The sequence below is a fragment of the Bos javanicus genome, chromosome 5 (assembly GCF_032452875.1).
Source record: "Bos javanicus breed banteng chromosome 5, ARS-OSU_banteng_1.0, whole genome shotgun sequence".
Taxonomy (NCBI): domain Eukaryota; kingdom Metazoa; phylum Chordata; class Mammalia; order Artiodactyla; family Bovidae; genus Bos; species Bos javanicus.
The window spans coordinates 11682201-11709504 of NC_083872.1; the positions used below are offsets into that span (position 1 = coordinate 11682201).

Below are 27304 nucleotides of genomic sequence, written 5' to 3' on the forward strand. Positions count from 1 at the left end.
CACAGAGTCGGACACGACTGAAGCGACTTAGCAGCAGCAGCAACAGACTATACATTATCCTATTTATTTTACTGTTTCATCCAACTAGAATATAAACTTCATGTTTCACTTACTCACTGCTACTCATTATCCTATTTATAATCCATTTCCCCACCCCCCCCCCCACTGACTATAAGGTGGTTTTTCACTTGCTCACTAATTTATCCAATGCATAGAATAGAACCAAGCATTTAGTTGACTGCATGAGTCAATAAAAGTGTTTCCCATATCATTCAAATATTTCTCTTTTGAATAACATACTGCAGTTTTTGTTGCTTGAAAAGAGCCTTAGCTGAACTTTGTTTTTAAATGTACAAAATGCTTTCAAGTACATTTGCTCATATCAACCCTGCAAAATATATTTATTATTCTCATTACTTAAAGGTAAAGAAGTTGAATCTCAGTGAAGTTTAATAATTTTTGTATATGTACACATTTCAAGTTGCAGATATGAGACTACAAGAGTCTCACTTGCACCCTGCTTTTTGTACTCTGCCTCATCTTGAAAATCTCCAATACAAATGTTCCATTGAGATGTCAGTGACAACTGCCCACTTCTGTGTTTTATCACTCGAGCAGACTCATTTTCTATATTCAATTGAAACCTTTTCTGTTTTTATTCAGACTCACGTATTCCTGAAGTTTTCTTACCACATATGCTGAACAACTTCACTGTATTCAAACAGAAACAACATCTCTTTTGAGTGGCAATGAAAGTGAAAGTGAAGTCGCTCAGTGGTGTCCAACTCTTTGTGACCCTATGACTGTAGCCTGCCAGGCTCCTCCATCCAAGGGATTTCCCAGGCAAGAATGCTAGAGTGGGGGCCAGTTCCTTCTCCAGGGGATCTTCCTGACCTAGGCATTGAACTCAGGTCTCCCACATTGCAGGCGGACTCTTTACCATCTGAGCCACCAGGGAATCCTAGCAGCAGAGATGATGTCTTTTTTCCACATTTCTTTCCCTGACTACATAACATCCACAATTTTTTCCACCTTTTCTTCAAAGATCTGTTTTTCAATAATAAATTATGCTGGCAGCATTCTGTATTAAAGATTTATCTCTGTATTTAATTTAAAGTATTGTACCCTAACAGGCTATATATAATGAAATTACATTAATGTAATGTGAAAAGTAAGAGTAATTTTCTGGATAATCTAGTTTGGGGCATTCCATGTATATGATTGTAATGCTGATCTTTCCCCACAGAGGCACAAAGTCTCCTACATTTTCTTTAGCTTATAATAAGTTACTATTGTATCCTTATTACTTACAATGTTTTATTTGCTCCATTTAATCTTTAATATTACATACAGGCAAAATATTTAAATAAATATGAGAATTACCTAATAGTGCTAACTACACTAACTTTATTTCAGTTGTAATATTTCATGAGGTAAAAACCCCTTTAAATTTATACTATTAAAGAACATCTATTCATTCTACTTATATTTTTGGAGAGCTTACTAAGTACCAGGCATGATAGAATGCTCTGGGAATCACTGTTAAATAAAATATAATTTCTCAGAATTTATGTTTCTAACAGTATATTATAGAAACATTGAGTAAAGTGTAATTTTTCAGTGAGTTTTTTCTTTAAAAAATGAAATTTCAATCAATTACTTCCTATGTTCATTAAGACTGAAGACTGACCCACACTCAGTTCAACCTTAATCTCATTAGCACTCTGATTGCTTGATTTTTTTGCCACATTTGCCAGTATTTATTCCCATTCCAATTTCCATTTAGGGAGATTAACAAGAAACTCATTTATTAAGACTGATCCAAAACTAGCTTCCAATCCTGGCTCAATTCTCGTTCTACTTGATGTCTGTTATCTCGGGCTCAGCCATCTTCCTCTCTCTTGATCCATTTTCACTTTCTTCACCTTATTTCTCAGAAGATGAAGCTTTCTTCTTTCCAAGGCCAATGTTGCAGTTCTTCCTTTACCCTCACCCTTCTTGATTTCTCTAGTCTTCTCTACCCTCTGTGGATACATATGTACATGGTCAAAGGAAATACATAGTTTCTTTCTTGTTTTGCAAAATAGTTTTTGCTTTAAAAAAGAGTAAAAGTTGAATGTTTAGGATATAGTAAAACAACAGTCATTGCTCTTTTCAGAATACCATGCTAGCTCAGGAATGAGACTATTTGTGAAAGTCTCTTAGAGGAAGTATTTTTTTCTTCATGATCACCATCTTCATAAGGTTGTACTGAATAAGCATGAAATTACCTAAATTATAATAGTAATATCTATATAAACAACCTCAGATATGTAGGTAATACCACTATAATGGCAGAAAGTTAAGAGGAACTAGTCTCTTGAGGAAGGTGAAAGCGGAGAATAAAAAAGCTGACTTAAAACTTAACATTCAAAAAATGAAGATCATGGCATCCAGTCCTATCACGTCTGGCAAATAGATGGGGGAAAAGTGGAAACAGTAATAGATTTCATTTTCTTGGGCTCCAAAATCACTGCAGATGGTGACTTCAACCACTAAATTAAAAGACACTTGCTCCTTGGAAGAAAAGCTATGACAAACCTAGACAGTTTATTACAAAGCAGAGACATCACTTTCCTGACAAAGATCTGTATAGTCAAAGCTATGGTTTTTCCAGTAGTCATGTATGGATGTTCTTGAAAGTGAAAGTCACTCAGTTGTGTCTGACTCTTTGTGACACCAGTGAGAGTTGGACCATAAAGAAGTCTGAGTGCTGAAGAATTGATGCTTTTGAACTGTGGTACTCGAGAAGACTCTTGAGAGTTCCTTGGACTGCAAGGAGATCAAACCAGTCAATCCTAAAGGATATCAACCCTGAATGTTATTTGAAGGACTGGTGCTGAAGCTGAAGCTCCAATACTTTGGCTACCTGATGTGAAGAGCTAATTCACTGGAAAAGACCTTGAAGCTGGGAAAGATTGAGGGCAAGAGGAGAAGTGGGCAACAGAGGATGAGTGGTTCCATGGCATCTCCTACTCAATGGACATGGGTTTGAGTAAACTCTGGGAAACACTGAAGGTCAGGGAAGCCTGGTGTGCTGCAGTTCATGGGGTTGCAGTCGGACACAACTTAGTGACTGAACAACAACATATAAACCCTTAACGTCAAAGTATTTTCAGAGAAACAAACAATGTGCTATTATTTTTGGATAATTTTCCACAAGGCAACTCTAAGAGTTTTGAGCATAGAAATCTGGTGTTTTGCTCATTATCACTAAAGTCTGGCATAATGGGGATGTAGAACAAGGTGTATCAAATGATTTTACAAACTAATATAAGAGAATTAATTTTAGATACTCTTCAATTTACACACAAATTCATTCATTCAGAAAACACATACCATCTATACGACAAGCCTCAGGCTAGGTGTCAATAAACAAATATAAGTAGTTAAGTAAAATAAATTTTATGCTTTTCTGGAGTTTAGCAAAGACACACACAAAAAGGCAGGAGCCTCTAAATTAGATTCCGACGTGATATTCAAGGAGAGGTAATTAGGAAAAAGCTTTCAAACTGTATTTGCAAAATAAACCAAGCACACACACTCCAAATGACAGTAATTCTGGGAAGTCAGTAGGTTCAAGGATTTCATGCCCAGCCCCATCGTTCTACCCAATTCTCCTCATTCTTGGCCAAAGTCTTTTCATCCACTTCCAGTTTCCCCTAACCCTGTAAACAGACGACTCCCACATTTACGTCAACTCTTCAGACAGACCTCTCTCCTGAGAGCCAAACCCATATTTCCAACTGTCTACTCAGTCTGCCCACAACCAAACTCAATATATTGGTTTTCAAAACTACTCTTCCTCTATATTTCTCTCTCCCTCAATAGAAACTTCGGAGGTAATCTTGCCTTTTGTGGTCTTGTCTCCTATATTCAGTATGTTAATGAATTTTTAAAATCTCTCTCTTAATGACTTTTCCCTCACCCTTAACATCTCTTAGTTCATACCCTTGCCACCTCTAGTGTGTTTTGCAGACCCCCCTTTGGCTCCTGCTTCTGTTGTGACTGCAGCTTATTGACCTCTTACTAACTAGCAGGTACTATGCTCCCTGAATTAAATACTTTATCTTAGTGAAAGTGAAGTCGCTCAGTCGTGTCCAACTCTTAGCGACCCCATGGACTGCAGCCTACCAGGCTCCTCCATCCATGGAATTTTCCAGGCAAGAATACTAGAGTGGGTTGCCATTGCCTTCTCCCTCAGTAGAGTACATGTACACAAATAGAAACAGAGAAAATGAACCTAAATACATGTCTACCAAATAAAGAAGTCAAAAAGTGGAAAATGTGCTCCCAGCTAATTCTGTACTTTTCATGACCCACTAGTCGCCTTGATTTGGGCAATTCTGTCCTCCTATAAGTCAGGCATAGGAAACATGGTACCTTGGCATCAGTTCAGTCGCTCAGTTGAGTCCGATCTTTGCAACCCCATGAATTGCAGCATGCCAGGCCTCCCTGTCCATCACCAGCTCCTGGAAATCACCCAAACTCATGTCCATGGAGTCGGTGATGCCATCCAGCCATCTCATCCTCTGTTGTCCCCTTCTCCTCCTGCCCCCAATCCCTCCTAGTATCAGAGTCTTTTCCAATGAGTCAACTCTTCTTAGAAAGTAAAGTGAAGTCGCTCAGTTGTGTCCGACTCTTTGCTACCCCGTGGAGTATAGCCCACCAGGCTCCTCTGTCCATGGGATTTTCCAGGCAAGAATACTGGAGTGGGTTGCCATTTCCTGACTGAAGGGAAAGGAAATTGACAGTAGGGACATTAATTAGGGTGCTCAACTCTTAAGAGCACCCTAATTAAATGTCCCTACTGCCAATTTCCTTCTCCTTCAGTCAATACTTGAAAACTTAAGTTATTGTAGCTAAGTATATAAGTGAAATACATTTGTGGACCTCATGCTGGGAATTTTACCACCATTTATATATTCCTATGGGGAAGTCATTCTAGATGAGGATACATTCTTTTCAGTCTATAATTCAATTCAACACCTATTTACTAATTACAGTTTTGTGCTGCACAATCTCTTAGTGTTCGTGATTTAACAACGAAAGAAAAAAAAAAAAAGAGGACAGAAGGGCCTGTCCTCACAGAACAGATAGCGTAGCCAACATCTATTAAACAGAAACCTCTACAGATGGAAGAGATATGATCTCCTATGGGGAGCCCAGGAGCCACTCATTGTTTTCTATGGTTGGTCTCACTAATGTAAAGAGCATTCTTGTGTAAATAAAGGTGTGTATTAAGCAAACACTTCCCCCCTTGGTTTCCCTTTTTACCTTTCAGCACAATTTGATTGGCAATTTGATTACTATAAAAACATATTTCTAACTAAAAGAAAAGTGTCAATAAGGATTAAATGAGATGTAACTAAACAAGAATCTCAAGTTTAAAAACTCAGTGAGTCTGAAATACAATGTTTTGAAGAAGTAGAGCTAAATTTCTATAAGTTTTTGAATTAATAGATCAACAGAGGATTAGAAATTATATACCTCGAAATAATTTTGCTGATGTATTTAATCATCAACAATTTCAGCAGAAGAACATAGGGGAAAGAGTATGGAATTTTGGGTTCAGTAACTCTGGATTCAGACATATATCTTATATTATTAACAACTACTTTAAGTACATTTTTGAGCATCAGTTTTTTCTATCTCTAAAGCAGGGAAATCATAATTTCATAATTCCTCTAGGTTTTTTTTTTTTTTTTTTTACTTTGGAAAGCCACTGAATAGTTTTTGCTGTCCCATCAACCAGCCAAGGCATAATCCAGTATTCCAGCTAAATGGTAAATTGAAGCCTATCATTTCTCATTGAAAATCCTTGAATCCTAAGTTCAAGTTCCTGAGGATCTGGACTTGACATTCAAACCTACCTTTATGTTCTGGACTTTGGACACTGACTTTTAGCCATTTCCTGTCTCCAGTTTATGTTTTAGTTATATTAAAGTCTGCCTTTCCCACACACCAAGAAGTTGTCAGTCTACTTGCTTGAAAGACTTATTGCGTTGTCTCTACCATTTATAATCATAATCATGACTGCATATAACTGGGTGACAGAGAAAAAGCTTGGTTCTCTCACTGAGCTGGGGAAGTCTGCCAATGTTCCTCTATAACCCTAGAGCCAAAGGGTCTGTCTTATTTCTATTGGGCTACTTTGCTTTCATTTTCTATTAGATACAGAACATGTTCCAAGCATACTGATAAATATGTTCAGTGCATTTTTTAAAAATATCAACAGTAGGAAGTTAATATAATGTGCTTCAAATAATATGAGTAACAGTGGATTCCCAGGTATTAAAAAAAATGATAGAATATGAAAAAATCTGTTTTTTTCCTCTGAAAAGCCAGAATTACCTCAACCTCATATAATCACAAAGATATGGTACCCCACGCTAATTATCAGTAATATCTTTTGAGTGAAATTGTTCATGCAATTGAGATTTTCAATTTGCCTATTACTCTTCTACATATTTCAAGTAATAGTATCTGCTAAATTAAAAATTATACATTAAACAATTTTAAAGTTCTTTTGATAAAGTATAAAAAGCCTCAATTACTAAGGAATTATACATAGGTATAAAGAAAAAAATTTCAAAAATGTTTTGTCTAGCTGTAAAAGAAATCTATTACAAAAACAATGAAATTAAAACGTTTCTGAGAACCATAATGTAACTGTTATTTATTTTGAAGAACCCAATGATGGTACTCAAAGGCTTAGTTTTAAATACATTTACCTTTAAATATCTTTAGCTACTTCTCTAATAATATATATATATATCAACAAATGCTTATATAGTTTAAACAAAAAATTATAGTTTTTGTGTTGAATTTTCTAATTTTAATCATTTACTTTCCAACAAGCCCCACTTTTTATACAGGGATAATAACTATATCCATTTGCTAGGGATGTAGATGAATAAAATGTTCTCAGTGATTAAAACAAAGCATATTAAGTACTCCTGTAGTGATATAAACAAGCAAATGATCAAAGAAAATGTACTTAATACATCATGAATAAATCAGGTGAATGAGTGAAGGCTTCATGGGGAGGTAGCATTTAAAACAAGTCTTTAAATAAAAACAACTTTTCAATAGACAGGTTCAGTGAAGAGGCAAAGAACAGAAACATACAGACAATTTTCTGGGAAAGCAAGTCAAGAAAGCAGTATGTTGCATGAGCTCCAGATCAGGAAAAGCTTCTTTATAACAAACTAAAGAAATGAATTTTACTCTCTAAGGACAGGGGACACAAACTATTCTAAACATGGAAATGGCACATTAATATGTTTCCCTGCTTTGTGGCAAAGTGTCTTTCTCTTGTTTTCAGTGGGTGCCAGCGGGCAACAGAGTCAAACACTTTCACACATTCTTGGCAGTACATGTTATTAATGCCAGGATTAAATGGCAAAGAAATATATCCTAAGCAGAAATAATTGCTCTGTGGGTTCAATAAATCAAAACTGGTCCATCAGAAATTAACTCCTTTGGTTTGAGGAAGTGGTTTGCACACCACTTTTGCCTTGTTTTTGAAAGGAATATGCCATTTGTTACTTGCTGTGCCTGAAGGCTTGCATAGAGTTCCAATGAATAAAACAGGTAAGTGTAGAATGAGGAAGCATTAATAAGCTCAGAAGAATGTATTCCTCCTCCCTACTGTCTCTAGCAACTACTGACAAGCACCCCTCGAATCTTAGGATTCTGCAGACAGTATGAAACCTCTAGATGAAGATACTTAATTTCTAGGAAATGACGGGGTAGCTTGGTGGTCATCAATACTTCTGGGAGAATTTACACATTATGTCTTGGTTAGCTTATCTACAGGTTTAGTAAAATATAGTAAATAGTTTTACTTGCAGAAATAGAACTAAATATGAAATGATGTTAGGACATCATCTTTTATGGACATAAAATTAAAAATAATTTATTGCATTCATATATATACTTTAATTTTGTTTTAAAGTAGGTTTCCCATTTGTACATATTTGAAGACCATAGACTGACAGCTTTAATCCATTCAAATATTATAATTAATTTTAATTTTTGTCAATCAAAAATTATTCTAGACAACTATACTCTAGAACTTGAATTTTTGGAGGCAAGTTACTCACTAAATATATAGTGCAAATTGGGTGTTGGCATCATTCAGGGTACAGGGACCTCTGAATGAAAAATGCAGATTCAAGTATTTTCATAGTATATAGAACTGAGATCTCACTTATAAGGAAATTAATTTAAATTAAGTGTTAGTCTATACAAGATAGTATTTGCACATGTGAATAGAAGTGTAAATGTATGTGACTAAATTAAAATGCAATGAAAAATATAGGCTTGTAATTAGAATATCCTTCAGCTTCTTATTTGTCATCTTTTTACCTTTAAACAGTTCAGGTCAAATATGTTCTAAATCTTACTTTTAAAATTTGATATTATACAATTTCAGCAAAAAATGACAGGATAGTTTAAACATCTGATGAGAAGATGGAACTGAAACTCAATATTATTCATGCTAAGCTATCTTAAATATTTTTGCATATGTTAACTCTTGTGCTAGAATTAATTTAAGAAGGTAAGCATTAAAATCTCAGTTCCTTGATGCAGAATCATTTCAGAAATGCATTTATGCCATTTCATAATGAGAACCACTTTCAAAAATTTAACTAATCATTTCCACAAGATATACTTCTGACAAATGGTCTGTTATTTTACAGCATCTCATTTCTCATGACAGTACTACAATCAAAACTACGTCACCTTAAAATAGGCTAATGTATATATAAATAAGAAAGATAATCATGCATAATTCAGTCCCTTGAAGACAAAAGCAAAGAGTTAACTTTTATAAGCCAGTTTTCATGCTTTAAAAACCATCCTTCTCTTCCACCAAAAGCAAAAACAAACAATAGCAACAAAAAGTTAAACACACAACGCCTGTTACCACAAATGTCAGGATCAAATACCTTTTTGTGATTTTAAAAATGTAGCAAAATAGATCTCATATTTGTCAACATTTCTATTTTATCTGAAATCTTACTGCTTTTAACATGAATTGTTATAACATCAGCAAAAAAAAAAAGAGTGGTTAAAAATCATTCCAGTGTGTTTTCAAAGAAAATCACCTGTCAGGAAATGTGTCAGCAAGACCTGCTGAAAGAATTGTAAAACGCCTGTCATGACTGAACATATGGAATTTACTGACCCTTAAACTTTAAGAGACTGAAGCAGAATACCCAATGTCAAAAACTGCCCCTAAGAGGCAGCTACAGGATATTGTAAGGAGTGTTTATATCTCAGTGTACGGAGAAGAAAAAAGTAATAATTCTGTACAAGAGCCCCAGGGCAGTTGCATTTTGAATCACTTCCACAATAAGCTGATCGCCACTGGGAAGCAAAAATATTCTGTAACAGCACAGACTTGCACTATCAGTAGACATCAGTGTAAAGCAGGAGAGGCAACAGGATTAAAAATAGAAGTATAAGAAGGAGGAGAGAGAGAGAGTAATTATATCTACTGCTAGAGTGTGCAAAGGCAGGAGATTTTAATAAATCATATGTGCATTTATTCAGAGCTTCTTTTTACAAGAAATATTACCTCTACTACATTAATTCTCTAGGTTTTTGCACTTATTTTTTAGTACATTATAACTTTATAGCTAAAATAATTAAATGCTAGGCTGTTCATATTCCCAGAGTGTAAAATATACAGAGAAGAGTTTCATTCCCCCTTTTAATCTAATGATGATATGACTGAACTACAAAGTAAACCTTAGCACTGAAAAATGCAATTTGAGGATAAAAATGAGGTAGAATATGATTTACTTTAGACGTAACCATTTTCTAGACTGATGACTGATTTATTCAAAGGCAACTGAAAGTCAGTAACAGCTTTGTAACACACATTTACATTTATATTGTAAATCATTTTGACTTTTTGATAACACAGGAAATCTTCCATCTTAATGAGTTTCTACTTTACCTCAAATAGAAAGAACATACTAAACATGACACTTAAGCTACTGTATTATTGATTAATTTTATATTGCACTCATAAAAGTAAATAACAAGAGTCATGTTAAGCTATGTATAAGAAATACAAAATTTTTCTAAGCCTACAGAACATAGTTTGCAAAGTTCCATAAAATGTCTTTTAATTTTATCTTCTCTGTAATATATCAGGGAAGGAACTTAATAATTTTCACCATATTATATCCATAAAGAACAATTTCAGGAGACTATCTCATAAACCTTGTAAATATGATAATACAGCAGATTTAAAAATCCTTGTGAAAATTAGTTCACTATTATTTGGCTTGAATTCACAGAGAATCATAATGCTATCTAATTTCCATATCAAAAAACCTGGATTAACAGGACATGCACATTTTCTACATCTTACATCCTCTTTAATACTTTCCATTTTGCAGTTTTCCTTCCCTTATTTTTCTCTTTATTAAAAGTTGGACTATGGATTAACTCCCTAGGTAGTGAAGCCATTTAAAGCACACTTACTTGAAAAGTATAAAACCGGGTCCCATTAGGAGGATGCACTTTAGGGGAGCCAGAAACGGTGTTCATATCCGAGAAGATCATTTCTGATCAGAGAGACAATATAATCCACAAGGAGCTACAGATGCAGAGCAGAGAGCTTAGCACACAGATAAATCCGTGCATGCATTGAGGGAGGCTAGAGTGTAAAATGAAACCTGCTCCATCCTTCTTAGATACACAGTGATAGCATTTTGAATCTTTCTTCTACGTTTGAAATCTAAGCTGAAAGGTCATCAGCTACTGACCTTTTGTGCAGCTAGTTCTTTAGAACATACAGTGTTTAAAAAAAAAAAAAATTAAAACACCGAAGGAAAAAAGCAAGAACCAACAATAAATGGAGCTTGTGCAGAATCTGGCAGTGCTGTGGACCTGCCCATCTGTTCTCAGTGATAATCACCTCCCTCCACCACAGTCTAGCAGAGTGATTATGCTAAATATCCTGGTTAACCAATAACATACAGTTTCAATTCAGGGAAACATGCACGGTGTAATTCTGAGGACCTCTCCTGACTAACCTGAAGCGTGTTTCCTACACCATTTAAAGATATATCTAGTAACAAAACATAATTTCATCACGATTATTTCTGTACCTTTCTAAATCTCTTTGTTACTCATGTATTTTCAACATGATTTTAAATTTTAAAGCCTTTAAAAAAAAACAGTTCTTAAGAGACACTGATGTATAGAGCAGTCTTATGGACTCTGTGGGAGAGGGAGAGGGTGGGAAGATGTGGGAGAATGGCAATGAAACATGTAAAATATCATGTAGGAAACGAGTTGCCAGTCCAGGTTCGATGCATGATGCTGGATGCTTGGGGCTGGTGCACTGGGACGGCCCAGAGGGATGGTATGGGGAGGGAGGAGGGAGGAGGGTTCGGGATGGGGAACACATGTATACCTGTGGCGGATTCATTTTGATATTTGGCAAAACTAATACAATTATGTAAAGTTTAAAAATAAAATAAAATTGGAAGAATAAAAAAAAAAAAAAATAAAGAAAAAGAACAAATAGAAATGAAAAAAAAAAATAAATAAATTGTATAAATTGTATAGATCAAATCATATTGCAGCTGGCTAAAACTTTCTGGGGCAAGGCATATAATTCAGTAATGCTATATAACCTAGGCATATTATCAAATAAAATATATCAATTATTTTTAATTTCTGCTTTTAAATAACATCATGAATATGAATGTATCATTGCTTTCTTATTTCCCTCACCTTAATTAAAAAAATGATATCATAATAAATGCTTTACAAAGTACCATACATTTATTCTAAATAATTACAACTTTATCTCAAACATGTAGAAAATAATTAATAAAACATACTTTAGATACATGAAAATTTTGACCCAAACTCTCAAAATATTGATTATAAATATTTAGACTGTGTTGTGATGCATGTCCATTTTTCTATGTCTTTTTACACAAATTGTTCAGTCTGTCTAAAGGATCATATTCAGATGACTCTACACTTTTCAGAGGTAAAAATAAATGTTCCATTTACACATGGTTCAAAAGTGGAGACTTCAGGAGGACAGAGATTAAAAGGAACCAAAAAATGTGTCTTTGGGAATGTATCTAAGATGACATAGTTATTCACAACCAACCACCAGGAACTAACTGTTCTGAACTTGAAGACTATAAAAGTAATATGCTGGTGATGAGCTCTCAAAACTTAAATTACTATTCCTTTTTACTTTTGAATTTCTAGTTATGATTCTAATTCATAATATCAAATAGTAGAAAATAGAAAGAAATTCTTAATTCCTAGAATTCCTATATTCTGGCAAGTTATGTAAGTAGGTAACTGTTTACTTACCAAGCTACTAAACAAAGCAGAAGATAATGTGTTAAATTAATGCTTAATTGGGAGATAATTTTAGATTTATAGAAAAGTTGCAAATGTGTCCTTCACCCAATTTCTCTAATTGTTAACATCTTACATTACTATGGTACATTTTTTAAAACTAAGTAACCAATACAGAACATTACTATTAATGAAACTTCAGACTTCACTTGGATTTCACTAGTCTTTCCAATAGTGTCCCTTTTCTGATCTAGGTGCCAGTGGCGGGTACCACAGTTATTTTGTTTTTTGTTTTTTTCCATAGTTTCCTCTGGTCTGTGACAGCTTCTAAGCTTTTCCATATTTTTCAGGATCTTGAAGACTAGAAAGAATTTCTGGTCAAGTATCGTGTAGGGTATCTCCCAATGCTTGGTCTGATGTTTTCCTCAAGATTAGACTAGGTTGAAATGGCAACCCACTCCAGTGTTCTTGCCTGGAGAATCCCAGGGACGGGGGAGCCTGGTGGGCTGCCGGCTGTGGGGTCACACAGAGTCGGACACGACTGAAGCGACTTAGCATGGGTTTTGGAGAATACTAGAGGGGTGAAGTGTCTGTCTCATCACATCATATTAATATTAGTGAAGTGACCTCACCACATCATATTAGGCATGAATGATATCTACATTTTACTAGCGATGTTAACTTTAGTCATTTGGTTAAAGAAGTATTTGTCAGGTTTTTCAACTATAAAATTACTCTCTTTCTGTTTCCATACCCTATTCTTTGGAAGTTGTTCACTCTATTCTTTGGAAGTTGCACACTCTCAAAGAAGAAATATGGAGAGGTGAAATTAAGCTTTACCTCCCTGAGGGGAGACTATGTATGTATATTATATGGAATTCTTCTATACAGAAGCCTTGCATCTCTCCTTCGATTATTTTTTCAATTATTTATTTATGTAGGCATGAACTTAGGCATGTTTATTTCATACTTTGGATTATAATACAATTTATTTGATGCTTAAATTGTCCTAGCATTGGTCACTGGGAAATCCTTCAGGTTGGATCCTGTTTCCCTTCGATATGTTCCCATCTTTTTTTTTTTTTTTAGCCCAAATGATTATTTAAAAAAAATTTTTTTCTGGTATAAATATTATTTGCTAAGATTACTTTTAGTCTCCTTAACTATAACTCTAATTACTACTGCAAGTTTACTTGAAAAGTCATGTTTTCCTTTTCCATTTCTATGTTAAGTAGCCATATTATTTCATTCCTCAAATTAACTGCTTTTCCCCTTCTGATTTCTTAGCCCACGTGGGATTTGTTCCATTGATGCTCAAATAACTATACACACATACTAGTTGTGGTAATCAGTGGTGTATGTATATATATATATATATATATATATATATATATATTTTTTTTTTTTTTTTTTGGTTCTTCCCTTTTAAAGATAAATGTTGGGATCATATTTACTGTTAAGCATGGGGTCATGTAACTCCTGCTCCCCAAGAGTTCTGAGTGGGAAAATGTCTCAAAAGAGATGAAGAGAAGAATATATATGTGAAAAGGCACAAGATGGCATAGAAGTAGAGTGACTGGGAAAGCATGGCTGAAAATATTGCGGGGCATAAGAAGTGACCCTGCTAGGTGGTTTTTTTTTTTTTTTTTCATATAGAAACATTTGCTCATGTGAAATTAGTAAAGAGACTTAGTCAACACCCTTTTCCTATGAAATCCAGTGAAATTAGAACATACTTGCCTTTTAAAAATATAAGAAGTGTAGAGACATATTCTCTTACTTATAGTTAATTACTTTTCCAAATAGCTTTCCAGGATGATTGTGGCTTGTCAATAAATTCCATACTTAGCTTGACTGTTTTTGAATTAAATTAAGACTATGTTAAGTATTAACTCAAAAGTTTAAAGAGTACATTATTGTTCTGTAATATAAAATTTAACACACTGATGGTAGCAATCATCAGTTTCCAGGCAATATTAACCACAGGATGGGTAAATATGTCTGTTTCAATTACTACACACAGATCACTCCCTTAAATCTCTCGAGATCTATCTTCCACAAAGAGAAGTAAATTAACAATATTAACTCCAGACGGCTTAATGCCAGCAATCTCAAGCGCTTGAATTTTTACAGAAAAAAACAAACTGAAAATAAAAAAGGATAAATAAATTACATTTTTTTAAATGAGTAAAATAAAATTCTTCAAGCCAGACACTTGCTTTTAATAGACTTACGGAGATGATTCCCAGAAATCATATAATACATCTTTCTGCCTCTGGGAATAATTACCCTTAAGTCTTCTGAAATATAGGTTATCAGTTTGGTTTTATAAAAAGTTCGAGAATAGTTTAAAGCTACCATTTCATATCCTGTCAGGAAGTTTAAGCACAAACATTTTTACATCCCTCAACACATTTTTTTCCAACAAATAACATATCCTGCTTCAAGACAAGCAATTCAATATAACTTGTCTTTCATTCACTTATAGGCATTGGATAACACACTCAAACATTTGCTAAAATAAGAATTTGCAGAGTTAAAGGAGTACAATGAAAAGGGCTGTTCATTTGCTGTTAGTTTCCAATAAATGCCATACTGGATGAAGAATAGGAGAGAGAGAGCAGAAGAAGGAAGAGGAGTAAGATGAGGAGGAGGTGGAGGAGGAAAGGAGAGAGGAGAGATATCAATACAGTTTTCATCATAGCATTATAAGGTAACAAAGAATTTTGTAGCCAAGCATTCAGTTAGAAGTCATGCCAGATGGAGTGAAATTTACAGCCCAGATGGGAAATACATCCTAGTGAATCCATATGGATGGCATATGGAAGACAGTTAAGCATATATTGCTATCTATCTATCAAACATGTATTTATTTATCTAAATATATATTCATAATTATGCATCACTATCCATATCTGTATTGTCTTTATATCATGAGCTTTTCAGGATGCAGCAAAGATGACCCTATACATATAGCCAAAACTCTTAGATTACTTCACATCCTGCTTCTGAGTTTTCTATTTTCTGACACTCACAGTACATTGTTCATTCATTCACTTATTCATTAATTCAACAAATCTTTATTGAAGAGAGATGATGTGTCAGATACCCATTATAGTTATGACAGAAATGAAAGACAGGTGAACTGAGAGGAAATACTCATTTAGTAGCATGTCAAAGACATGATTGATCCAACAGGTGTCATCAAGTCTAGCAATGAGAACTTGATTAAAGTATTTCAATTAAAAAAAAAGTTTCTAATGTCTCAGAGACGTTTTGACAAGTTTAAGACTGTTTTTTAGCTAATTAATCATTCATTCATTGAAGTTGTCCCAAATAAATCAAGACAATCCTTGGTATCCTTCAAGATTTGTGACCATGTAGACCAAGAAAAAAAAATGGGCATATTGAAATAAAATTTTACAACCTTCCATTTATAACAAAACAAAAATATTAAATTTGGCTTTAATCCATATCTTGATAATAGTATGTTGCATTTTCTTACATTATCTCATAAAGTTTTATATATGTCTGTACATATATGTGCATGTATATGCATATATGTGAATTATATACATACACACATGTTCATGCACACATGTCATTGCATATATGCATATAGACACACATATATGCAAGTATATTGTCTTCAAAATTCAAATTAGAAAATTTTTAAATATTATCTTTTTATATTTTTTGTTCTTTCACTTTAGTTTCTCTTTAACTGAACCACATCTTCCACAAATGTTTACCTGTATTATGATGATAGACTATGAATACTTTAATTCTAAAATTACAAATATTAATTGTCTGAAATTCAGGATTCAATTTTGTTTTGTCTTAGAGAAAAATATTAGCTGATTAGAATTCTAAATTTTACAAGTCCGTAATTTCGTTACAATACGTTGCTTATATTCTGAAATATATATCATCAATTTGATTTTATAAAAATCACATAAAGTTTTATAACAGGATGTTATTTCCTAATCTACCACTCTGGATATCAGATGCTCAAATAGCTCAAGTTTTTATTATAGTACTTTAAAAGATTTCAGAGCTCTGACTTTATACACATAAAAACAGTTAGCTGAGAAGCTGTGGGTCCATTCTATGGCATGATAACCCATATATAGTATTATATGCTGAACCTGAAATTGGATATGCCCCACATGCTGTACTATATAGTACAGTTTTTGCACTAAATTTCACTTTTTCTTAAAAAATTGGTAAAATTCTTATCTACTCATGATCAGACAAATACTTTCACTCTGGACAAATTTGTGTTCTCTTCTTCACTGCCCAGTTTCCATATATGTTCTCAGATACTATACACTGAAGTTATTGCATCAAGATTCAGAGAATTCTCAGTTGCTCATAAAGGATCTGAATTTTAGTCTTTTTTAATCAGGAAATATAATGCCTTGTTAAAGTCTGAGATAAAAGAATCTTCCTTAGTGTGCAAAAGTTGTGACCTTTATGGAACTCATCTTCTAGTCTGTCCCTAACAAGAGCCAGCGCCATGCAGGCATAGAGTTGTTTAGCCACCAAGTCGTGTCCGACTCTGTGACCCCATGGACTGTAGCCCGCCAGGCTCCTCTGTTCACAGGATTTCCCTGGCAAGAATATTGGAGTGGGTTCTCATTTCCTTCTCCAGGGGACCTTCACAACCCAGAGATCAAACTCAGATCTCCTGCATTGACAGGTGGATTCTTTACACCACTGAGCCACCTGGGAAGCCCATGCCACAGAACAGGTATGCAATAAATACTTGGGTAATGACTGAAACATTCTCCTTTGATTGGTTTGCTTCTCTCTTTTCAAAGACTACATTTTAATATTATCTCATTTTGACTTGTTGACTAGTCTGGACCATTTAGAAATCTGTTTCCTCATTCTCAGATTCTTACAGCTAGTATGTGGTATGTTTAATGTTCCAACTTTGGGCTGAGTGCACTGTTTGGTATATAATAGGGAAGTCTTTGCTGAATGAATGAACAGAAATAAAAATGGACAAATATAGATATTCTATCAACTTATATTGTTTTTATTAAATAATGCTGTATAGTGGTTTAGAAAATATATTTAAAAATATATGTTGAGACACCTCACTTTATACACTTATATGAATGCACTCACCCAAATGTACACATAAATTCATCTCCATCCACATATTCACAGAGCTTTGAGAGAAATATCATATTAAAGAAAATAAACATATACTCCAAGCAAACAAGACAGATATTCTAATGCTTTTTTATGCAGTTCACTTTACATTTCAGTTCAGTTCAGTCATTCAGTCATGTCTGACTTTTTGGTTGTCTCTGGTGGACAACTCCCAGAGTCCACCCAAACCCATGTCCATCGAGTCGGTGATGCCATCCAACCATCTCATCCTCTGTCATCCCCTTCTCCTCCTTCCCTCAATCTTTCCCAGCATCAGGGTCTTTTCAATGAGTCAGTTCTTCACATCAGGTGGCCAAAGTATTGGAGTTTCAGCTTCAACATCAGTTCTTCCAATGAACACCCAGGACTGATCTCCTTTAGGATGGACTGGTTGGATCTCCTTGCAGTCCAAGGGACTCTCAAGAGTCTTCTCCAACACCACAGTTGAAAAGCATCAATTCTTCTGCACTCACCTTTGTTTATAGTCCAACTTTCACGTCCATATATGACCACTGGAAAAACCATAGCCTTGACTAGATGGACCTTTGTTGGCAAAATAATGTCTCTGCTTTTCAATATGCTATCTAGGTTGGTCATAACTTTCCTTCCAAGGAGTAAGCGTCTTTTAATTTCATGGCTGCAATCACCATCTGCAGTGATTTTGGAGCCCAGAAAAATAAAGTCAGCTACTGTTTCCACTCTTTCTCCATCTATTTGCCATGAAGTGATGGGACCAGATGCCACAATCTTAGTTTTCTGAATGTTGAGCTTTAAGCCAACTTTTTCACTCTCCTCTTTCACTTTCATCAAGAGGCTCTTTAGTTTCTTTTCACTTTCTGCCATAAGGGTGGTGTCATCTGCATATCTGAGGTTATTGATATTTCTCCCGGCAATCTTGATTCCAGCTTGTGCTTCACCCAGCCCAGCATTTCTCATGATGTACTCTGCATATAAGTTTACCTTATACTAAACATCTTGATTATATCATCCCAGGAGAAACAGATTTAACTGATAGGATTAGAGAAATCATGATGGTAACCAATTCTATACAAAGACCTTCATGATAGCATTATTACCATGGTTTGCTTGGAATAATGAGATGATTTAATTATTAATTTATATGGATGTACATGACATTCATAATCCCATGTTAAATTAGAAAGACTGCAAGATTACAGGAACAAGGGCATTATTATGCAAAACTCTGGAGTAGATTTCCAAAGTTTAGAATATCTTATTTCTAACTCTTTAAATTCTCTACTGCCACAGTTGCCAAGGTAGCAAGTACATTATTTTCTTCTTAATTTTATTTTTTCCAAGAATTTTCCTTGAAAGCTAAAGCCAATCACTGCATGGTTTTATTTTCTTTTAAGAGCAAGAACAATGGCTCAGTAGTTTCCATTTATTGAATGATATTATATGTCAGTCATAGTGTTGCCTTTTTCAAAACCTGTTAAAGGAAGTATTTTATTTCTCACTTATATATAAGGAATCTGAATCTTAGAAAAATTATAACTTGTCTAAGGTCACCCAGCAGGTATGTGAGAGAGTCACTTACTTTCAGGTTTATCTAATGGCAAAACCACACTACAACTCAAAATTATATGTTGGCATTGCTTATCCACCACTGATTTTAATTTATTACAGAAATATAAAAAAAGAAAAAAAAAACAAACCCTGATTGATTGAATGATTGATTTCATACATCTAAGAATCTCTAGATGATGGGCTATCTGATGAACTATTTATTTTAATATTATTAAAGTGCTCAGATTTTCCTAATGGATCAGTTGTGGGTTGTGAAAGAAAAGAATCCACAACTTCAAGTCTTTTGACCTGAGCAATTTCTCAAGTGTTTGGTCTGATCCATGGAAGGGCCTTCCCTGATGGTTCAGATGGTAATGAATCTGCCTGAAACACACGAGACACAGGTTCGATTCCTTGGTTGGGAAGATATTTGGAGAAAGGAATGGCTACCCACTCAAGTATTCTTGCCTAGAGAATTCCATGGACAGAGAAGCCTGGCAGGCTACAGTCCACGTGGTTGGAAAGAGTTGGACAACTGAGCAACTAACATTTTCTTTGTGTGTGCTTGGTTTTTTTTTTTTTTTTTTTGGTCTTATCCATGGAAGAATGAAATAGCTACCAACTGAGATGAAGAAGACTGCCAGAGAAGCAGGTTTGGGGACAATTCAGTTGTTCAGTTTTGCACATGGTGAGCTTGAGGTTTCTGCTAGGTATCTAAATAGGGATTTACAAGGCAGTTGAATATACAAATCTGGATACCAAATAAGCATACAGATGAAAACCAAAAGACTGGAATGAATGCAAATAGAAAAGAAAAGAGGTCAGAGCCAAAGCCCTAGTGCACTCTATTTATAAGCATCTTGGTAGACCAGCAAAGGAGAATGAGCAGAATTAATCAGCAAAGCAGAGGGAAGACCAAAACAATGATGTGTTTGAAAGACCACTGATCAACCTGAATCCAAGAAGTGAGAGTGGTCATCTGTATCAGATGCTGAGACCAAGTAAGGTGAAGATTGGCTCTTGGAGTTATTAATAACAAAGCAGAGGTTGGCTTCAGTGGAGGGTTGCAAGAAAAGCTGATTAAAGGAAGCTTAAGATAAAATGGGAGGAGAGAAATTGGAAACTGTGCAGCAAAACATATTGCTGCAAAGGGAATTAAAGAAATGGCACACTGGCTGGCAAAAAGAGAGAAAGGAGAGAAATAAGAACACATTTTGCGGAGGGAAAGGCTCTAGGCAGATGATAAAAAACTGATGATGTAGAATGAAAAGAGGCAAATTTCTGCAGTAGATGAGAGGAGACAGAATCTATTAGAAAAAAGACTAGCTTTAGAGAGGAAGAGGATCCCATCTTTGATAACACATGGAAGGCAGAGTACTGAATACCTATTTTGGTAACTGTGGTGGTGGGAGGTGGTGCAAGTTTCCAGGGACTTAAGAAGAAAGGTTATCAGCTGAGAGTAAATTGAGGAAGGGTGCTTTGAATGTTGGAGATGTAACAGAATGGTATAAATTAATCATGTAGGAGAGAGAGAATATTAAAATACATCCATATTAAAGAACACAGATTAGATATGTGAGCAAATTAGTTGACTTTACTTCTTTAAATTAAAGGCTTTGGCAATAGATGATTGGGCTGAGAGAAGCTACAAAGTTTTCAGCTTGGCAAAAGGCAGTTTAGAATGGAGCCTCACTGGAGGCAGGCGGTTCCAGAGACTAATGAAGGGAGGGAAGAATAAAACAAGACATGATTCTTGTTAATTCTCTCAGACTGCTTACCCAGGAAATCAGTTCGGCTTTGAAGAATACCAGTTAGGCCAGAAGTGAGAAGGGAAAGGCTACCCACTCCAGTATTTTGGCCTAGAGAATTCCATGGACTGTATAGTCCATGGGGTTGCAAAGAGTCAGACATGACTGAGCAACTTTCATTATCATTTCATTATTACAGTGGTGTCCCTGCCGCACAGGGGGCTTCCCTAGGGCTCAGCAGGAAAGAATCTGTGTGCAATGCAGGAGGCAGGGGTTAATCACTGGGTTGGGAAGATCCCCTGGAGAAGGAAATGACAATCCATGCTAGTATTCTTGCCTGGAGAGTCCCATGGACAGAGGAGCCTGGCTGGAGTCCAGGCTTTGTGACTCTCTGGGTCAAAAAGAGTCAGACACAACTTCGCAACAGAGCACACATGCACACGGGGACGCACAATGCCTCATAAACTAGAAGGGATTTCCCAGAACAAACATCCCTCATTTTCATTCTCATAATCTAACTTGTTGGTGTTCAGTCCCCAAGTCGTGTCCAACGCTTTGTGACCTGCATGAACTGCAGCACGCCAGGCTTCCCCGTCCTTCACTATCTCCCTGAGTTTGCTCAAACTCATGTCCATTGACTGCAAAGCCATCCAACCGTCTTGTCCTCTGTTGCTACTTTCTCCTCTTGCCCTCAATCCTTCCCAGCCTCACGGTCTTTTCCAATGAGTTGGCTCTTCGCATCAGGTGGCCAGAGCAGTGGAGCTTCAGCTTCAGGACCAGTCCTTTCAACGAATATTCAGGGTTCATTTCCTTTAGGATGGACTGGTTTGATCTCCTTGCTGTCCAAAGGGATCTCAAGAGTCTGCTCCAACACCACACAGTTCAAAAGCATCAATTCTTTGGCACTCAGCCTTCTTTATGGTCCAACTCTTACATCCATAGATGACTATTGGAAAAGCCATAGCTTGACTATATGGACTTTTGTTGGCAAAGTCAAGTCTCTACTTTTCTAATACACTGTCTAGGTTTGTCATAGCTTTTCTTCCAAGGAGCAGGCATCTTTTAATTTTCATGGCTGCAGTCACCATCTTCAGTGATTTCAGAGAACAAGAAAATGGAATATGTCACTATTTCCACTTTTCCCCCTTCTATTTGCCAAGAAGTGATGGAACCAGATGCCATGATCTTTGTTTTTGGAATGTTGAGTTTTAAGCCAGCTTTTTCACTCTCCTCTTTCACCTTCATCATGAGGCTCTTTAGCTCCTCTTCTGCCATTACAGTGGTATCATCAGCATATCTGAAGTTACTGATATTTCTCCCAGCAATCTTGATTCCAGCTTGTGCTTCATCCAGCCCAGATAATTCACATGATGTACTCTGCATATAAGTTAAATAAGCAGGGTGACAATATACAGCCTTGACATACTCCTTTCCCCATTTTGAACCAGTCTGTTGTTCCATGTCTGGTTCTAACTGTTCTTCTTGACCTGCATATAGGTTTCTAAGGAGGCAGGTAAGATGATATGGTATTCCCAACTCTTTAACAATATTCCACAGTTTGTTATGATTCACTGTATTTTTTCCTGGACATATTAAAAATAGGAATCATCTGGCCCAGTTTTTTCCTACTTTATAAGTTAACTTTTATTTCCATTCTGCCCATACCTAATCAGGAATCCATGATCTATTATATCTTCCATTCTCTTGCTATTCTCATCCTATTTTCCTAATACATTTTTATTTGATTCATTCAGTAAATATTTTTTAATCCAATTGTCCATTTTGTCTCCTACAGCCTGAGTGGATATGTACTGTTGGAGTACATCACACAACTGATGCATTTTCAAGCGGGCCATTCTCCACCTCAGCAGTGCTCCCTGTGCTGCCTGCCCCTCCTCATCTCCCACTTGTCTCCTTTCACAGCACTTCCACAAACTTTCCTCTAATCTGTTTAAGGTCTTTCTCCACTGCTTGCTCACTCACTCACAGAAGCTTTATACTGAAATCCCTTTCTTTGTACTCTTACCTACATTTGCACCCACGCTTATCTTTGTGTCTCACCTTATCTCAAAGTCTGAGACTGATCCTTCCACTCGATTTTGTCACAAGGAGAAAGGGAAGTTTCCTGGCCATTTCAAGTCTACAAGGGGATCTTCCTAAGTATCATTCTTCTATGGTATCTTTTATCCATATCTCTTTCCTTGATTGTCCCTTTAAAGCATCCATTATTCATTGGCCTCCAAACTTAGCTTCCTATAGACTATCTCCAAACAAAGTTTCAGATGGTTAGAGACACAAAGGGCCCTAGCAATCATCCAGCAGAGTAGAATCTTCCAACATTAGAATTCTCTAGGGTGCTTTAAAAAATACTAATATTTAGGCCTTACTTCTAGCCCTCTTGGTTTAATTAGTTTAAGGATGCCAAATTAGTATTTTTCTAAAGCTCCCCTGGTGTTTTTCAAAGTGCAGTCAACACTAAGGGATCATTGACATAGTACAATTCTTTTATTTTGCAATCAAGCTGAACATAAGAGAGATAAAAATGTCCTGCTCTTCTTGGTCATACCATGAATCATTCTGAGCTAACTAGGGCAGAGCATATCAACTAGTGTGCTGCAAATAGGTTACAAGCACGCTGCAACACCAGTCTCTCAGCTTCAGGGTGACTCCTCAAAGTCGCGACTTCCTAGGCTCCTGAGGTTGCTCAGTTCCAGGCTTGAGCATCCTCCCCTGCCTGCATTAGTGTGACAGAGAAATACCATGATTTTCTCCTTGTGTCATTATGTGAACAAGTTTGAGAAACTCTGATCTAGTACACCCTTATCCTCAAAATTTGCCGACTAATATTTCTTCTCTGAGAAGATTATCTTTCACCTTGTTCTCTATTAAATTCCATTTTTTTAATGTTGATCATTTTTAAATCCAGGTCATGTGACCAGTTTTGTGTTATTAGTACATTCTTCAGTCCAATAATTAAATAAGGAATGAATGGTTGACCACCACTAAGACAGGGAATGACCTCAGTAAAACTTTATTCTGAACATACTGACAGTGAATTATTATTCCAGAATACAATTTCTTAGCTGGAAATGTAGACAGATAACTGAATGACTGTGATCAAGTCACAGTTTGGTAGCTTGTTGATTAGGAAGCTGTATAAACACAGAATTAAGACTTTATTATTCCATGATAAATTGTGGGCATTTATTAATTCCTTCAATTTATCTGCTTTGTACTTGACATCCACCACACATAAATAAATGAAAGGAACATAAATATTAACACTTCATAACAGAGGCAGAAAATGGCACTCCACTCCAGTACTCTTGCCTGGAAAATTCCATGGATGGAGAGGCCTGCTAGGCTGCAGTCCATGGGGTCGCTAAGAGTCGGGCACGACTGAGCAACTTCACTTTCACTTTTCACTTTCATGCATTGGAGGAGGAAATGGCAACCCACTCCAGTGTTCTTGCCTGGAGAATCCCAGGGACGGGGAAGCCTGGTGGGCTGCTGTCCATGGGGTCGCACAGAGTCAGACATGACTGAAGTGACTTAGCAGCAGCAGCAGCAGCAGTTTGCTTTAATTATCAAAAGGGCACATAATCAGCAAAATAATTTTAGTGTCTTAGGCAGCACTGGCAACTCCAGTCATACAAAAAATGTTAATTTGACTGAACTGATTAAATTCAAGGAACTGGATATTTCTTGGAATTATATTATCATTAAATGATTGACTCAGTACAAGGGCTCTCGGTCAAACAGAGTGAGAGCAAGCTAAGTCGCTTCAGACATCTCTGACTCTTTCAGACCCTATGGACTGTAGCCCGCCAGGCTGCTCTGTCCATGGGGATTCTCCAGACAAGTATACTGGAGTGGGTTGCCATGCCTTCCTCCAGGGGATCTTCCCAACCCAGGAATGAAATCCATATCACTTATGTCTCCTGCATTGGCAGGCAAGTTTTTACCACTAGTGCCACCTGGGAAGACTGGTATCAAACAGACCCAATTTCAAATCCCCATGCTTCTATTTTCTTGACTGATAAAACTTTGAGTTAGCCTCTCTGAGCCTCAGTTTTCTTTCTCTCCGAAGTGAGGACTAAAACAGGTTTGAACAATCGGTGGTGTTGTAAAAATCAAGTAAGATTATGTAGGTAAAGTTCTAAGTATCATCACCACTCTCAATCAGAATCAAATCTACATTCTAAATTTCCTTTTTTAAACCAATAGATTGTATTGCACTTCTGCCTTTCTTGATTGCCTGCTATCACCCAGAATTCTCTTTTCACTGAAATTCAGGGGCCAACTCCAGTGTCCATTGCCTATGAAGTCTCACCAGTCCAGAAACTTTACTTCCACACCACTAGTCTGTACTTCAGTTGTAGCCCTTACCAAGGCCTGCTACGGGTGAGCAATTAGCATACTGGTGCACCTGTCCACTCCACTAGCTCCTAGAAAATATGACTTGCTTTCTTCATACAGAAGTCTATAATATCTGTAAATATGTGAATCAGACCATGCTGTTCTCTTACTCTCATCTCTTTAGTACGTTTCTATCACACTTCAGAGGAAATCCAAAGTCCTTTCCAAGCCTACAAAGCCATCAATATTTGATCCTGGCCCTGCCTGTCCACTGCACTCCACCATGCCCTTGCACACTATCCAGAGGCCCCACAGTCTCCTTCTCTGCCCCAGAATATAATATCAATGATACAGTGGAGATCTACTGATCAGAAGCTATGAGTCAGATGCCATTCTAGGCATCTGGGGAACATTGGTGAATACAATAAACAAATACCCATCTTTGTAGAGCTTTCACCTCAGTGGGAAGAAGCGTGGAGATCAGCAATATAAGTAAATTATATTGTCTTTCAAAAGGGATAAGTACAATAGAAAGAGGTGGAGCAGGGTAGAGGAAAAGGAGAAGAGCCAGGGAAGAAGGGATTAGTTGTGATTTCAAATCCATGCTAAGCATGTTCTCCCCCAGCACTGGCAACTGCTAATCCTTTTGCCTGGCTCTCCCCTTGCCAGCCCACCCAATATTCACATAGTTCCTTATATCAATTATTTAAGTGTCTCCCTAAATGTCAACATTTCTGAAAATCATTATCTGAAGAGGGTAAAATGTATGCTCCCGCTCCCACACTGCAGCTCTCTACTCCCCTAATTAGCTTTATTTTCTTCACTACATTATATATTTATTCATTTTACAATGAATATATATATATATATATATATATAAACTGTTTTATTTCTAGTGCTTAGGACAGTATTTGCCATAGTTATAATAGATATCTATTAAATAAATAAATGCAGGTAATAATTAGCTTCAGCTCATGGTTATTAAATGAAAAAGGTAAAGCCAAGAAAACTGAAATTTATTCAATAATATATTATTCCTTAATAATTGGGAAAATAATTTCTATTTTAAAATTCTGCCTTTTTTGTGCCCATGGTACTTTTTATAGAAAACAAGGACCTGCCAAACTTCTTTAAATGAGATCCCTCTTCATTAATTCAATAGTTGTTGAGTGCTCATAACATTCTAAACTTTGTACTAAGCACAGAATATACACACATTCAGAAGATGGATATAATTATTTTTAAAATGGCATCTTTAATTATTAACAGCCTTATGTATATATATATATATATATATATAACTATTTATATATATAATTATAAAAATCAAAACACAAAGATTGTGAACATCATCACACTACTTCTTTGGAGTTAAGTCCCCATTCAAAAATGATGGGTTGAGAACAAAAGCATGGAGGGAGGTAGTCAGAGTGGAACAAGGAAAACAGGCTAGAAGGCTGTTCAGGTGAACACTGATGGTGGCTCAGACCAAGGTGGTAGAGGGAAGCTGGTGAGACTTATCTACGCTCTAAAATATTCTGAAGGTAGGTTTGGATATGAGGAAAACAGGAGTACAAAAAAAAAAAAAACAAAACTGAAGAATTTTACCTACATAAAAGGGTAGAATAACCATAAACGGAGATGGGAAGACTATGGTTGGATCAGGTTTGGAAGGATGATCCAGAGTGCAGCTTTCAACAAGCTGTGTTTTAGATAACTATGAGACATTCACGGGGAGATGTCAAGTAGACAGTTAGATGTATGAACTTGGATTTCAGTAGAGTACTAGCAAGAACTATACATTTGGAAGGCTTCAGTGTATAGGAGTAAATTTAAGGCGAGAAGAGGAGAGTTCAACAACAGAATCTTCCACCCCGACATCACAGAATCCAGTGAAATGAGGAAGGGCTGAAAAAGTAGCTAAAGGGGCCTAAAAGGGGGTGTCAGCAATCACAGTGCTGGGATTAGGGTTCCATGGGCAGAGCAGTCTTCTCCTGAAGAAAGAGCCTCCTGTGTAGAGCAGACAGCCTTTTTGTCCAAGCTAAGAATTTGGACAAATAGCTAGGTGGACTGAAAAAGGAGGTTGCCTCTTTCCAGCCAACCAGGTCTGC

The 27304-nt window shown here is 36.2% G+C and overlaps 1 protein-coding gene across 14 annotated transcripts in view; it reads right to left on the reverse strand.

Annotated features, from left to right (window-relative positions):
• The window catches only part of PPFIA2 (PTPRF interacting protein alpha 2), a 501553-nt gene that overhangs the window by 325769 nt on the left and 148480 nt on the right, over window positions 1-27304 (reverse strand). For 2 of the 14 annotated variants that reach the window (XM_061415639.1, XM_061415636.1), the window contains exon 1: window positions 10546-10962. The exons of 11 other annotated variants lie outside the window; for them this stretch is intronic. In XM_061415639.1, the coding sequence (XP_061271623.1) occupies window positions 10546-10626 (81 nt within the window). In that variant the 5' untranslated portion in view covers window positions 10627-10962. Of the gene's footprint in view, window positions 1-10545; window positions 10963-27304 lie in introns of those variants that run through there. One more of the 14 variants, XM_061415637.1, reaches the window with a different exon arrangement.